This window comes from Triturus cristatus, chromosome 4_2 (assembly GCF_964204655.1).
Source record: "Triturus cristatus chromosome 4_2, aTriCri1.1, whole genome shotgun sequence".
NCBI lineage: Eukaryota > Metazoa > Chordata > Amphibia > Caudata > Salamandridae > Triturus > Triturus cristatus.
This window is the reverse complement of record NC_140586.1, coordinates 174,492,715-174,505,680: the sequence shown is the minus strand read 5'-3', so window position 1 is coordinate 174,505,680 and position 12,966 is coordinate 174,492,715. Positions and strand designations below refer to the sequence as shown.

Sequence of the window (12,966 nt, the reverse complement as noted above, 5' to 3'; positions counted from 1 at the left end):
TGGAGATGCCGGAGGTGATCAGCAACTTGTGGAATGAGGCTATTTGGTCTCAGAGGAATGTGTGATTATGCAGGCGAAAGGTGCACAGTATGACACGGAGGCAGGTAACCGCCCTAAAGGGGGTTCCCTGGTTGGCGGTACTTTGGAGGGGTGGGGGAGTCACTGACAGGTGCACCGATCCCTCGGGGGGGGGAGAGTGGATGATGGGGGAGCCAGATGCATGAGTGCAATGGTAGGTGATACAGGGGAGGATGCTAGAAGAGAAGTGAAGAAGTACATGAAGAACTGAAAGGGTCATGGAGTGGCATGAGAGACTAGTTGGGAGCTACGTGAAGGGTGTGAGTGGATGAAAAGGTTGATGTTGGGGATTGTTATGGTTAATTGATGTTTATTGGTTATGTATTTTGTGTTGTGCAGCCTGGTCCTAATAAATGGCCTTTTGTGCTTAACAACAGCATGGAGTGGTTATTGCGCGGTGGTGGGCCTCGGGGGAAGCAAAGTCGCAGACTAGTCTTCCCCCGGGGGTCTTTCGCGCAGAAAGGACTAGGCTTGGGTTAGGGGGTGGGGTTAGGGAGGGGTATAAGAATACAGGGGAGGAAGGCAACTTCCTCTTCATGTATTCTGGCACCATCGGGAGGGATTAGGAGTTTATTAAGAACCACCCGTCCACCCTACAGTTTTGGGGGAGAAGGAGCTGGGTGGCAGAGCGTGACAGTTTAGGACAGGTTGCTGGTGATTAGCGGTACTTTGGCGGGGTGGGGGAGTCACTGATGGGCGCACCCATCCCTCGGAGGGGAGGGTGAATGATGGGGGGCCAGATGCATGAGTGCAATGGCAGGTGATACAGGGGAGGATGCTCGAAGAGAAGTGAAGAAGTGGATGAAGAACTGAAAGGTTCATGGAGTGGAATGAGAGGCGAGTTGGGAGCTATATGAAGGGAGTGAGTGGATGAAAAGGTTGATGTTGGGGATTGTTATGGTTAATTGATGTTTATTGGTTATGTATTTTGTGTTGTACAGCCTGGTCCTAATCAATGGCCTTTTACACTTAACAACAGTGTGGAGTGGTTCTTACCCGAACAGAGTTAGCATATATTTGTTTTGTTTTCTCATAAGGGAAAAAGACAGAGGTGAAAAAACTCTTTCTTGTATGCCCATTGGTGTAAGTGGTGTAAAAAAGGTATGGAGGCTGATAGGGCGCAAAGCTGTGAGTTCAACGAGGGTGATGTGAATGAAGGGAGGGCAGCACGCGTGGCTATGATGACCCATGAACATAGTCATAGCAAGAAAAAAACAACTAGTAGTCCAAGAATGCATGCTGTTAGGAAAAAAGTTAGACATGTGTATGGGTGACACATGACATGGTGCTTTCTGCGCTTACATTGATTTAGCATGTGAAACAAGGGGTGACAGTTTTCAGAATTGAGAGAACACATTCTTGCAAGCAATCATAGAAGATAGTGGGGACGTGACAGAGATTGCCTTTCAGGCCAGGCGCAGATAAAGGCTAATAATGGCCGTACATTTACACACATGACGAGTCTAGGGAACAAGCTACTCTGCCTAGTACAGTGAAGTCCCCAAGGGGCTTGAGCGCTGGGATATGAGCCTCCACCCGTCTGGTAATAGTGTTAGTGGTATAAGACCTTTTTTAGGTCTCACAGACCTGTGTTGCAGCTCATGCGCGCTGCTCGCTCTGCGAGGCTTCCTGCGATCGATTCACTTTTAGAAGTGGAATATAGGCTCCGCCCCCTGTTTCTATTGGCTTGCATCATCCTCCATGCTTAACGCTGGCTTCACATTGTAAGTGAGGCTTTTTAGTCCCTCCTGGTTACCACCCTGTCCAGTTTTAGCCCAGCCCACCTGGACTGGATGCTTTACTGGTGGCGTGACACTGTCTGTTTTATAATTACTAGGTAGGCAGTTTTTTATTCACAATGGCTGGCAGCAACGCTTCATTTCTCGTCTCGCAGCGCTGCTCTGCCCAACCACCTTCCTCTCTCGCTCCGGGTGTCCACCTCTTGCTGTGAGGAAGGCACGAAAGTGCGAGTTCACCACTGTTTTTGTTTGAAGACCGTGTCTGTTGTCAACGAAAGTCTGGTTACGGAGTGAGAGAAAACGCTCCTGCATACGTTGGAAGCACTAAAGCAGGTCCCTCTAGCAGGAAAAGAGGCGTGCCGCGGACTGCTAGAGGCCAGTACACAGACGCAAGTAAAACAACGCCAGCGGCTCGTGTGAGCTTGGGCGATCCATTAAAATGCTTCTCTGCATCCATCTGCTGCTACGGCCTTAACAATGTCTCTGCTGGACTCAGGTTTAGCCCGCATGTTATTGGCTCTGGCGCCATGGGGGGTGGTTTTCAATGGTGCTTTATCTGAAGGTAAATTCACATGCCCATGTTGCCATGGTGCCCTCTCAGAGTCAGCCCTTATGTTCTGTTCTGCACCTTGCAAAGTTGGCGAATGCTTGGTATGCTCAAGATTGCTTTGCACGTTCAAATCAACAGAAACATTATTTGTTTACTTACATTTCCTTGATGATAATACTCTCTAATGCGTGCATCTGTTTATTGCTGCAAATCGGGTGTAACTTGGGCAAGCTTTTAAAATATTGTCCAACAATAGCGACTTTGCGCCAGCATGACAGGATTTTTGTCCCTTTTTTCATATTTACCTTTGCAAAAACTTGCACAGAGCGAAGACGATGTTGGGAGTGAGCCAAAAGAAGAATGCTTGGGAGAGGATGTGATCTGACGGCTAGATCTGCCGACTTTGGTGCTGGAAACCATGGTTCGAGCCTCGGGTCGACTTCACATCTTGTGATTCTGGGCAAATCACTTAATCTCCCTGTGCCTACCAAAAAAAATTAATGCGTTCTTTTGTAACGTAACCGGTGCTCATGTAAAGCTCTCCAATACCTTCGGGTCGAGTTCGCGCTATATAAATCAGCAACAAAAAAAGCTTGGGTGACGGAGCGGGGAGAGAGAGTGAGACAGTCACAGAACCGCCCGCCAGTCATCTCACCAAAGAAAGGTATGTGTACAAATGCCCTCAATATTGAACATTTCTATGACTTTCAAAGTTTCCGGTTGCACGTATTCACATATTCTATTTGCAGTTTTTATGTATTTATTGTGCACATATTGCCAGTGTTAGCAACGCTGAAATAAAATATGTCCTCATTTAGCACTATTGAATAGGAACTGCACAGTCGCCAGTTCTGCTCCTCGTTTAACATGTATGTGCTGGGACAGAGGTGGATTGTTTCAGGTGAGTAAAAGGGGACAGGCGACTAGAATGTCTCAAAGGAAATGTGTCCTCCACCTCCTCGTGTCATAGTCCTTATGCTGCCCTTCTAGGCGGAGTCCTCAAGCTCATTTGGACCCGCTGTGGGGTAAGCAACTGCGCAGCTGCCAGTCCTCTTCTGGGGGCTACTGTTCTGGTGGCACCTCCTGTCCTTGATTTCAGGTCAGGACAGTGGCACTACCCATCTGTGTGCTACAGCTGCACACTACAAAAGGGAGTAGGAGGCAGATCCAGGGCATGTGTGTGTTCTTTAATGAAATGTTCAGTGGGTCCCTTAGAGCCACTCCACCATACTTACAGCCACTCCACCATCCTTAGAGCCACTCCACCATCCTTAGAACCACTCCACCATCCTTAGGGCCACTCCATCGTCCTTAGAACCACTCCACCATCCTTAGAGCCACCCCACCATTCTTAGAGCCACTCCATCATCCTTAGAACCATTCCACCATTCTTAGAGCCACTCCACCATCCTTAGAACCACTCCACCATCCTTAGAACCACTTCACCATCCTTAGAACCACTCCATCATCCTTAGGGCCAATCCATCATCCTTAGGGCCACTCCATCATCCTTAGGGCCACGCCACCATCCTTAGTGCCACGCCACCGTCCTTAGACCCACTCCACCATCCTTAGAGCCACTCCACCGTCCTTAAAGCCACTCCACTATCCTTAAAACCACACCACCATCCTTAGAGCCACGCCGCCATCCTTAGACCCACTCCAGCATCCTTAGGGCCACTCCACCATCCTTAGAATCACACCACCATCCTTAGAACCACTCCACCATCTTTAGGGCCATTCCACCATCCTTAGGACAGCTCCACCATCCTTAGAACCACTCCACCATCCTTAGGGCCACTCCACCATCCTTAGAACCACTCCACCATACTTAGGGCCACTCCACCATCCTTAGAACCACTCCACCATCCTATGAACCACTCCACCATCCTTAGAGCCACTCCACCATCCTTAGAACCACTCCACCATCCTTAGGGCCACTCCGTCATCCTTAGGGCCACTCCACCATCTTTAGACCCGCTCCACCATCCTTAGGGCCTCTCCACCATCCTTAGGGCAACTCCTCCATCCTTAGAGCCATGCCACCATCCTTAGACCCACTCCACCATCCTTAGAGCCATTCCACCATCCTTGGAACCACTCCGCCATCCTTAGGGCCACTCCACCATCCTTAGAACCACTCCACCATCTTTAGGGCCATGCCACCATCCTTAGGGCCATTCCACCATCCTTAGGGCAGCTCCACCATCCTTAGAACCACTCCACCATCCTTAGGGCCACTCCACCATCCTTAGAACCACTCCACCATACTTAGGGCCACTCCACCATCCTTAGAACCACTCCACCATCCTATGAACCACTCCACCATCCTTAGAGCCACTCCACCATCCTTAGAACCACTCCACCATCCTTGGGGCCACTCCGTCATCCCTAGGGCCACTCCACCATCTTTAGACCCGCTCCACCATCCTTAGGGCCTCTCCACCATCCTTAGGGCAACTCCTCCATCCTTAGAGCCATGCCACCATCCTTAGACCCACTCCACCATCCTTAAAGCCACGCCACCGTCCTTAGAGCCACTCAACCATCCTTAGAGCCACTCTGTCATCCTTAGAGCCACTCCGTCATCCTTAGAGCCACTCCACCATCCTTAGAGCTGCTCCACCATCCTTAGAGCCGCTCCACCATCCTTAGAGCCACTCCAACATCCTTAGGGCCACTCCACCATCCTTAGAGCCACTCCACCGTCCTTAGAACCACTCCACCATCCTTAGAGCCACTCCACCGTCCTTAGACCCACCCCACCGTCCTTAGAGCCACTCCACTGTGCTTAGAGCCACCCCACTGTCCTTAAAGCCAGTCCACCATCCTTAAAGCCACTCCATCGTCCTTAGAGCCACTCCACCGTCCTTAGAGCAACTCTACCATCATTAGAGCCACTCCTCCGTCCTTAGACCCAATCCACCATCCTTAGACCCACTCCACCGTCCATAGACCCACTTCACCATCCTTAGAAACACTCCACCATCTTTAAATGGAACTGTCTGCAAAAGTATGTTTTGGCAGCGGAGGAGGTAGGGACTGGGGGGTCACGATATCGTCATCACGTTGCACCCAATGGACAGGTATGGAGAGGGTCCAGTTTGACCATCAAAAGGTTAGAGTTCAAATATAATATTAGGTCATGGGTAGGGCCACTGGAATTATGCGATCCTGTGTTTGCTGCTTCTGCTTTATTTTGCATAGTCATCCCTGATCTGGCGCATAATCTGTAGATAAATTGTTTCTAACTCAAAAGGATCAACGGTTACTGAAAACTTGGTGATATATGTTCACACGCTTTGGAAGACCCTTCACAGACGTTAGCTGGTCATCTGTCAGTTGCTTATTTATATATTTGGTTGTTAAACTGGTACTAATAAGGTGACACTTTTGCCATGTGTAACAAGCATTTGCAATGCAATAGGTCTCGCATTTGCGAGAGTTTAACCTATTGGCATTGTAAATGACAATGACTTTTATTTATGTTTTAAAAAACAACACATAAATAAAAGGCATGGCCATTTGTAATGCCAATAGCTTAAACTCTAACAACTGCTAGAGCTATTGCATTGCAAATGCTTGTTTTGGTTGCAGTTTTTATATAGCGCGAACTCGAACTTACATTACACAAGGACACATTAATTTCTTGGCAGGCACAGGGAGATTAAGTGATTTGCCCAGAATCACAGGAAGCTGAGCCGACGCCGAGGCTCGAACTCGGTTCCTCAGCTCCAAAGACAGCAGCTCTGGCGGTAAGGCTACTACCTCTCACCTTGATGACAGACTCCTCCACGCTGGCTCCCCTATTCTCAACTGATCCGTGCTTGACGCGGAAATTCATCACATGGACAGGTGCCTTTAGAATTGGTTTAAGACCTGCCATTTAGAGATCTGCAAACCAGGGGCGTGACTTTACCCTTCCATATTTTATGTTTGTTTTTGCACTTAGGTGCCCAAAAGATGAAAGAGTCTGGCTCTCTTTGTGTAGGGTTTCACAGCAGAAACATGCGCCTTACCTTGTGCCAATGTTGTAAACGGCGTAGGAAGCTGTGAACGACTTCCGGTAGACCTGCACAGCACAAGGAAAGATAATCTACAGGTTAGTGATGTCACTCTGGGCTTCACATATAACCATAACATCCTGGATGAGCGAGGACCTGTGAAAGAGCCTGTGATTGGTGGGGCACACACACCTGCATGAGGCACCTGCTATCAATCACCATTCTGCATGCAGTTATTGTTATATGCTTGTTTTTTCACAATTTACAGTAGAATAGGAAATAGAGAATGCATCCTATAAGCATCTTAACTGTGGGGGTGTGATTCGGGCCAGCAGGCGCTGTGTGATTAGGGTGACCATCTGGCATGGTGGCAAATTCAGGACGGGGCAGTAAAACTTCAGGACAAATGGTCAAAATTCACAACAAAAAGTCAATTTTACGGACAATAGTTTTTGAAACATTAAGGTAAGTGACTTTTTTCAACTTTTACTAGTTTAGCCAAGTTGACCAAGAACATCTGGCTCACCTCACTCTCCACTGGAAATCACACCTAAAAAAAAATAATGAGGCAGAGCAGATGGTGTGGGCGACAGTTTCACGCCGAACGCACGGATGTAAGGTGCCCATGATTTGTCTGTGGTCTCATAGCACAAAGAAGGCCAGACTGCGGCATTAGAGTGTGCTTCAGGGACTCTATATTTATATGCGGACTGGTAGCCCGGACCCACCAGAAAAAGAGAGTTAAAGAACAAGATAAAGTTGAGAGCAAATGGGAGATCCTCGAGAACTGATTCAAGGGATCTTTGTTTAGAACCAGACACATTAGGAAGAGAAGAACAAGGCAGGACAATTCCTACAATCAGACATGAGTATCAGCAAATATTGCGTGCCTGGAGAGTAGTCTCAGAAGAGAAGCAATAAACAGAAGAGGCACTGTCAAGTGGTTGAATATGGACTACCCACCCACACTGGCAAACTCTGCCAGTGCAATGGCCCATTGATAGTGCTTGTGGAGGGCGGGTAGAGACTGGGCCACTTGGAAGATAGGGCCCTGGGCAATTGTTCACTCTGTACATGTCTTAAAATGGCTCTGCAGTACAGACAAGGCTAAACCATATTCAGACTCATCCCTAAGAGCAGAATAACATGAAGAACCTTCAAAATATTTAGGATGCAAACTAAACAACAATCAAAATATAAGAACATGATGAAGATTTTAAAATGTAGAACATTTTTTCTTTAACATATGTAAGTTATTCAATTTAGTACATTATGGGCCAGATGTCGACCATTCATTATTGCGAATCGCAAATTGCATCAAATTGCGACTCGCAATTTGCGAGTCGCAAGAACAAATGTACAACAGTGTCTCAGACACTGTTTGCGATTCCAATGGGGTTGCAAATTGCATGCCTCATTAATATTCATGAGGCTGTCGCAATTTGTGACCCCATTGGAAATGACTCGCACTCACAGGGATGGTGGCCTGCTGGGGTCAGCAGACCACCATGTCTGTGACTGCTTTTTTAATAAGAGACTAATCAAGGAACAAGGGAACCCTGTAAGTCAAGAGGGACCAGTGTAAGCAATATATTGCAAGAGGCAGTGGTCCCTACCAAAGGAACATAAAGACATAAACACAGAACTACAATGAGAGCTGTGTTGGTATGTCTCCAAATGGAAAGAATTGTATTTATTTAAACATCCAATAAATACAGAGAGCACATAGCAATATAATGCAGTGGGTAAAAATGGCAGGGTATGGAAGTCCACAAGGTGTGATGGAATTCACTCCGTGTTTTCATGCTTAATCCATTTTTTAGTCCGTAATTTTATTTCATATGAGCGTGCTTACTGGGCTTGTGCCTTGCCCCAACTTCACGCTGAGGAAAATCCATACTTGGTGGAGCGTGATTACGCCCCAAGTCAGTCATAAGTATTCCATGATACTCCAGTTCAAAAGAAAATCAACCATTGTTCTACGTTCAATAACACTTTATTCCATTCTTGTCATGCTTTCTCTGTTTTAGTCCACATATAAGGTTACGATGCTTTTTCAAAGTTTGAATGCTCTTGATATGCCCATCCAGGCCTCTTTCGAGAACACAACGAAAATGCATAAATCATCATGGGCAGTATTCCAAATCACAACCTAATGCATTTCGGGCTTAAACTAGCCCTTCTTCAGGGGTAACTGCAGATTTAAGTTTTGGAAGTCATTAGATTTCCAGAACTCAGGCATTTGCTTCCACGGTGACTTTCAGCGATACATATTTACAACAGTCACAATGAGAAAAACATCTTGTGCTCCATATAAATCAGAAACAATTGGTTGGAGTCAAGGTGCGGGTGTCAATTACGTTTCGATCCCAACTACAGTCAGGGGATCATCATCAGGACAAAAAGATCTGTATGCCTGAGAGGTAGCTGCCAGCCAATTAAGCGAGCCTAGAGGTCAGGAGGCAGGTCGAGGAGCAATGTCCTACCTGTGGCGCCCCAGAAGCAAGGCTCGAGGTCGAGCGGCAATTATGAAACCTAAATGGTCTTGAGAATTCGTGAAGATACAACCAGAAAATCAAGGAGCGGGAGCCCAGGAAACATAGGACATTGCTCCTCGACCCACCTCCTGACCTCTAGGTTTGCCAAATTAGCTGGCAGTTGCCTCTCTGGCATACACATCTTTTTGTTCTGATGATGATCCCCCAACTGTAGCTGGGATCAAAACGTCGTCTACACCCGCACCTTGACTCTTACCAATTGTTTCTGATTTATGTGGAGCACAAGATGTTTTTCTCATTGTGACTGTTGTAAATATGTATCGCTGAAAGTCACTTTGGAAGCAAATGCCTGAGGTCTGGAAATCTGGTGATTTCCATAATATTATGTGCTCTCTGTATTTATTGGATGTTTAAATAAATACAGTTCTTTCCATTTGGATACATACCAACACAGCTCTAATTGTAGATCTGTGTTTATGACTTTATGCTGCTTTTTTAATAGAGCAATTTTTTTTTAAATACAGCCCGCTTTCCTTAAAGAAAAACAGGATGAATTAAAAAAAAAAAAAAGAAGCTTTTAATTTTCATTTTTTAAGGGCAGGCAGTGGTCCCGGACTCTTAAGGGTGGAAGACTGAATTCCTGAGATTCAAACCTATAAATTACGTTGCAAATCTCTGGCGCTGGCTCTTTAACCCACTGAGCTGCAGTGAACACTGAATACTATTTCCAACGGAATGCAACACGCGTAAATAAAATGTATATTTTTCCCTTTGATTAAAAATATTAAAACCAAGTACAGGCTTGATCCACTCGACCCAAGATAACTTCCCACGTAGTCGCCTATAAACTAAAAGCTAAACTTTAAGCACATGTCTACAGCTGCATCCAAAAGTGTGACGAAGAAAACCACCATCACCAGATGTTTACCACTCCTGGATTGAAGTCATGACTTCTAACATGACCAGAAACCACCTCATGAAATAACAGCTCCAGCCAGCGTCTTCTGGCTTTTAAAGAATATAGACCCAACATAAAATGTGTTGTACAGATTCAGTCTTGTACAGGACTGGGGAACCAAAAGCAGCCCTAGGAAAAATTATCAAACCAGCCCCGTTCTATTCGTTCCTGCGCAATCTCTCTATTTCCATCTATCTATTCCTTTTCTCCTCTCTCTCTTCTCCCTCTTTAAAGTGCTTACTATTTACCTTCCCTCTCCCTCTCTTCCTCTCTCTCTTTAAGCCTCCCCATGCCTGTTGCTATTAACCAGGCACCAGGAGCGGCCCCTGCCTGCCCTGACACTGGTCTCCTGGAGCTTCAGCCCACCAGGGAAATGCCTGGAGGAATAAATGCCTGTCCGGCCCGGGTCTTGTAGGCACAAAAGCAGCATCACTTCAGGCTAACGTCGGCAAATTCCTTCCTCCAATAACATATGGAGTAACATAGATTTCCTTGGTGCAAATTTGTGGCAAATAACAGAACTTAAGGAGCCAAAAAGGTATGGTTGATAAGCCTCCAATGCATAGGAATGAATGACATGTTTGCATGCTTACTATAGGAAGAGAACTGGAAACCCGCATAGCTTTCCAAAACCTGGACTTCAGATGTCCGGTGCCAAATATAAAAAGGTGTGTTTTAGTGAGATTTATGATACAATTTCCAGTTTGACATATACATTTATCATTTGTCCTACACAAGTACGGCGACTCATGTTATTACAGCTATTTATGCTCGCAGCCTTGTCAATAGCATTCACATAACACCTAAAAGTCAGCAAACCCTCTTCCTTGCAGAGTTCAAAAATAATAATCCATTGATTATCCATGTGAGACTTTAATGTCACCAACAAAGGTGTCCTAACTCCTTTTTTCAACTCTTTCACACTTTCCAAGTCAAAATATTATTGAGAGGCTACAAGAGGTACCTGTCCCTTCAATTTAACTCCCTTAGGGATGCAGAGTATCAGTTCCTGTTCTCTCTACATTCAATCCTATTAAATATTTAGTAGCTACAGAAGGAACGTATTTCAGTGATGAGCCAAGAACATGGTCCCAGTAGAGCTCCGACAACCTTAAACGGTGTAACATTTTGTCAGAACTTGTCACGACTCGACAGGAGTCACATGGTAGCATGAAACATAAGTCCACATGAAAAAATGAAAAATGTGGCTATGCAAGAAAATCATCAAGATCAGAGAGCTAGAGACTGGACAGTGTCAGCGTGAGCTCCGATATATGGACCAGGTCTTCCGGGTCAGGAGGAGAATAAAGAACAATCACAACAATGTAAGCACTGCATCCAGGACAATTTAAGCAGTAGCGTAGCAGTTGCCTCACAACTACTTGCTTTCATGGTTCCTAACACTCAGTTCTTTAACCGTCTTTGAATTTTCTGAATCTTTGAAGCTTTCTGCTCTTCTCTTCTCTTCTCTTCTCTTCTCTTCTCTTCTCTTCTCTTCTCTTCTCTTCTCTTCTCTTCTCTTCTCTTCTCTTCTCTATTTGTTTTCTTCCTGCTTATCTATATCGCATATGGAGAAGGCTTCTCTTTCACGTTTGGGCCTTTTACATCTGAACATAATCAAAAGTCACTATCATTGACAGTGTCTTCTGGTGCTCCTGAACTAAGAGAAGATATCCAGTTCCTTCATGGTTTGTTACCAGTGGAACCTATTGGAGCATCAGGTGAGCCACACAGAGACGAGGCTTTCGCAGTATAGTGAAAATATTCACATTGTTTTCAATATCAAACTGGATGTGCCTATCATTGTATGCAGACTTGCTGTTCCTTCGGCATGTGTGTTAACAACACTGCTCTGCACTCTTTGAGAGAGGAAGAGAGAGAGAGAGAGACAGAGAGCAAAAGTGAAAGAGACGGGGTGCAATCCAGAACTCCAGGAGACAACCCCCCAACCTACGGTGTGTTCCTCTTCCACTCCCTAGCTCCCTTCACCCCCAAGAGTACCTGTAGATTTGACTTCATTAAAGTCTCAGTCAGCAGTTCTTCCATGGTGGAGCGTGTGGAATAGCATCATGTAAACCTCCCATAGAACCCTCTCAGGTCACAACAAAACTTAATCAAGAAGAGTTACCAGAAAATGGACCTCATTTAAGCCTCTTTTTTTAAGTAAATCCTTCCGGAGTGCCAATAATGGCTAGGTTGCTTCCACTAGGAAAAGAAAACTCAAAGAAGACTAGTGTATATTTACAAGAATTGCCACTAACCAGTTTTTGCGATAGTTAGCGCCAATTTTCTTAATGCTATCTATTGCTGAAAACTATCGCCCTGTTATCGACGTATTTACAATACATCGCTACATGGCGATAGTATCAGCTAGCCATGGCGAAAACTGCAGCTAACACTAGAGTCAAGGTGATAAAAAATTTGACATTAGCAAGAGAAAAGTGACGAAATGCCGTTTAGCGACAAAAAAAGCCACGTTAGTCAGACTAAAGTCACTTTTCAGCCTCTAGAGGCAAAAATAGCTTATAAATAAAATACACCTCTAATGAAAAAAAGAAAATACAAACAATGGAATGCTGAATGGAGCAGCCAGGGCCAAGTTCAGCACAAGTCAACAACCCCACCAATCCCCACAGCAGACAGGATGACCAGCCAGAGTCCCAGGGGAAGAGGAAATGCAGAATCAGGGCCTCATTTATGAAAAGAGGCACATTGCTGGGGGAAAACAGTGATGCAGCACTTTGCATAGCACCATCCTTGCGACACCATAGCAGCTGATGTCTGGAAGCGCGGAAAGTCTCCGGGCCCGGAGGCCTTGCTGGGCCTGTGTCTGAGACCCGGAGTGGGAGGCGGCCATGCTGTGGAGTTGCTTCGTCCTGACGGTGGAGATGGGCAACGTCAGGCCGTGGTTGTGAGCTGTGGTGGTAAACATTGAGGGGTCGGCGATCGACCTTTCCTGGTGGCGAAGTCTGGTAGGTCGCATAGAGACACATTGCTGACCTGTGTGAGAAGACCACCTAGCGCCTCTTGGAGATGTGATCGGTAGAGGCGCTTTTGTGCACTGATGTAGAGAGGTCTGCATTGCATAACATGCACCACCACTAAACGAGGGTGCACGGAAGAGATCGCTAATGGTGAT

At 46.0% G+C, this 12,966-nt stretch overlaps 1 protein-coding gene across 1 annotated transcript in view; it reads right to left on the bottom strand.

The window, feature by feature from the left end:
• LOC146833288 (inactive dipeptidyl peptidase 10-like) overlaps positions 1-12,966 on the bottom strand; it is a 574,623-nt gene that overhangs the window by 321,517 nt on the left and 240,140 nt on the right. The window contains exon 6 of the mRNA XM_085601000.1: positions 6,387-6,439. Within this exon, the coding sequence (XP_085457126.1) occupies positions 6,387-6,439 (53 nt within the window). The remainder of the gene's footprint in view (positions 1-6,386; positions 6,440-12,966) is intronic.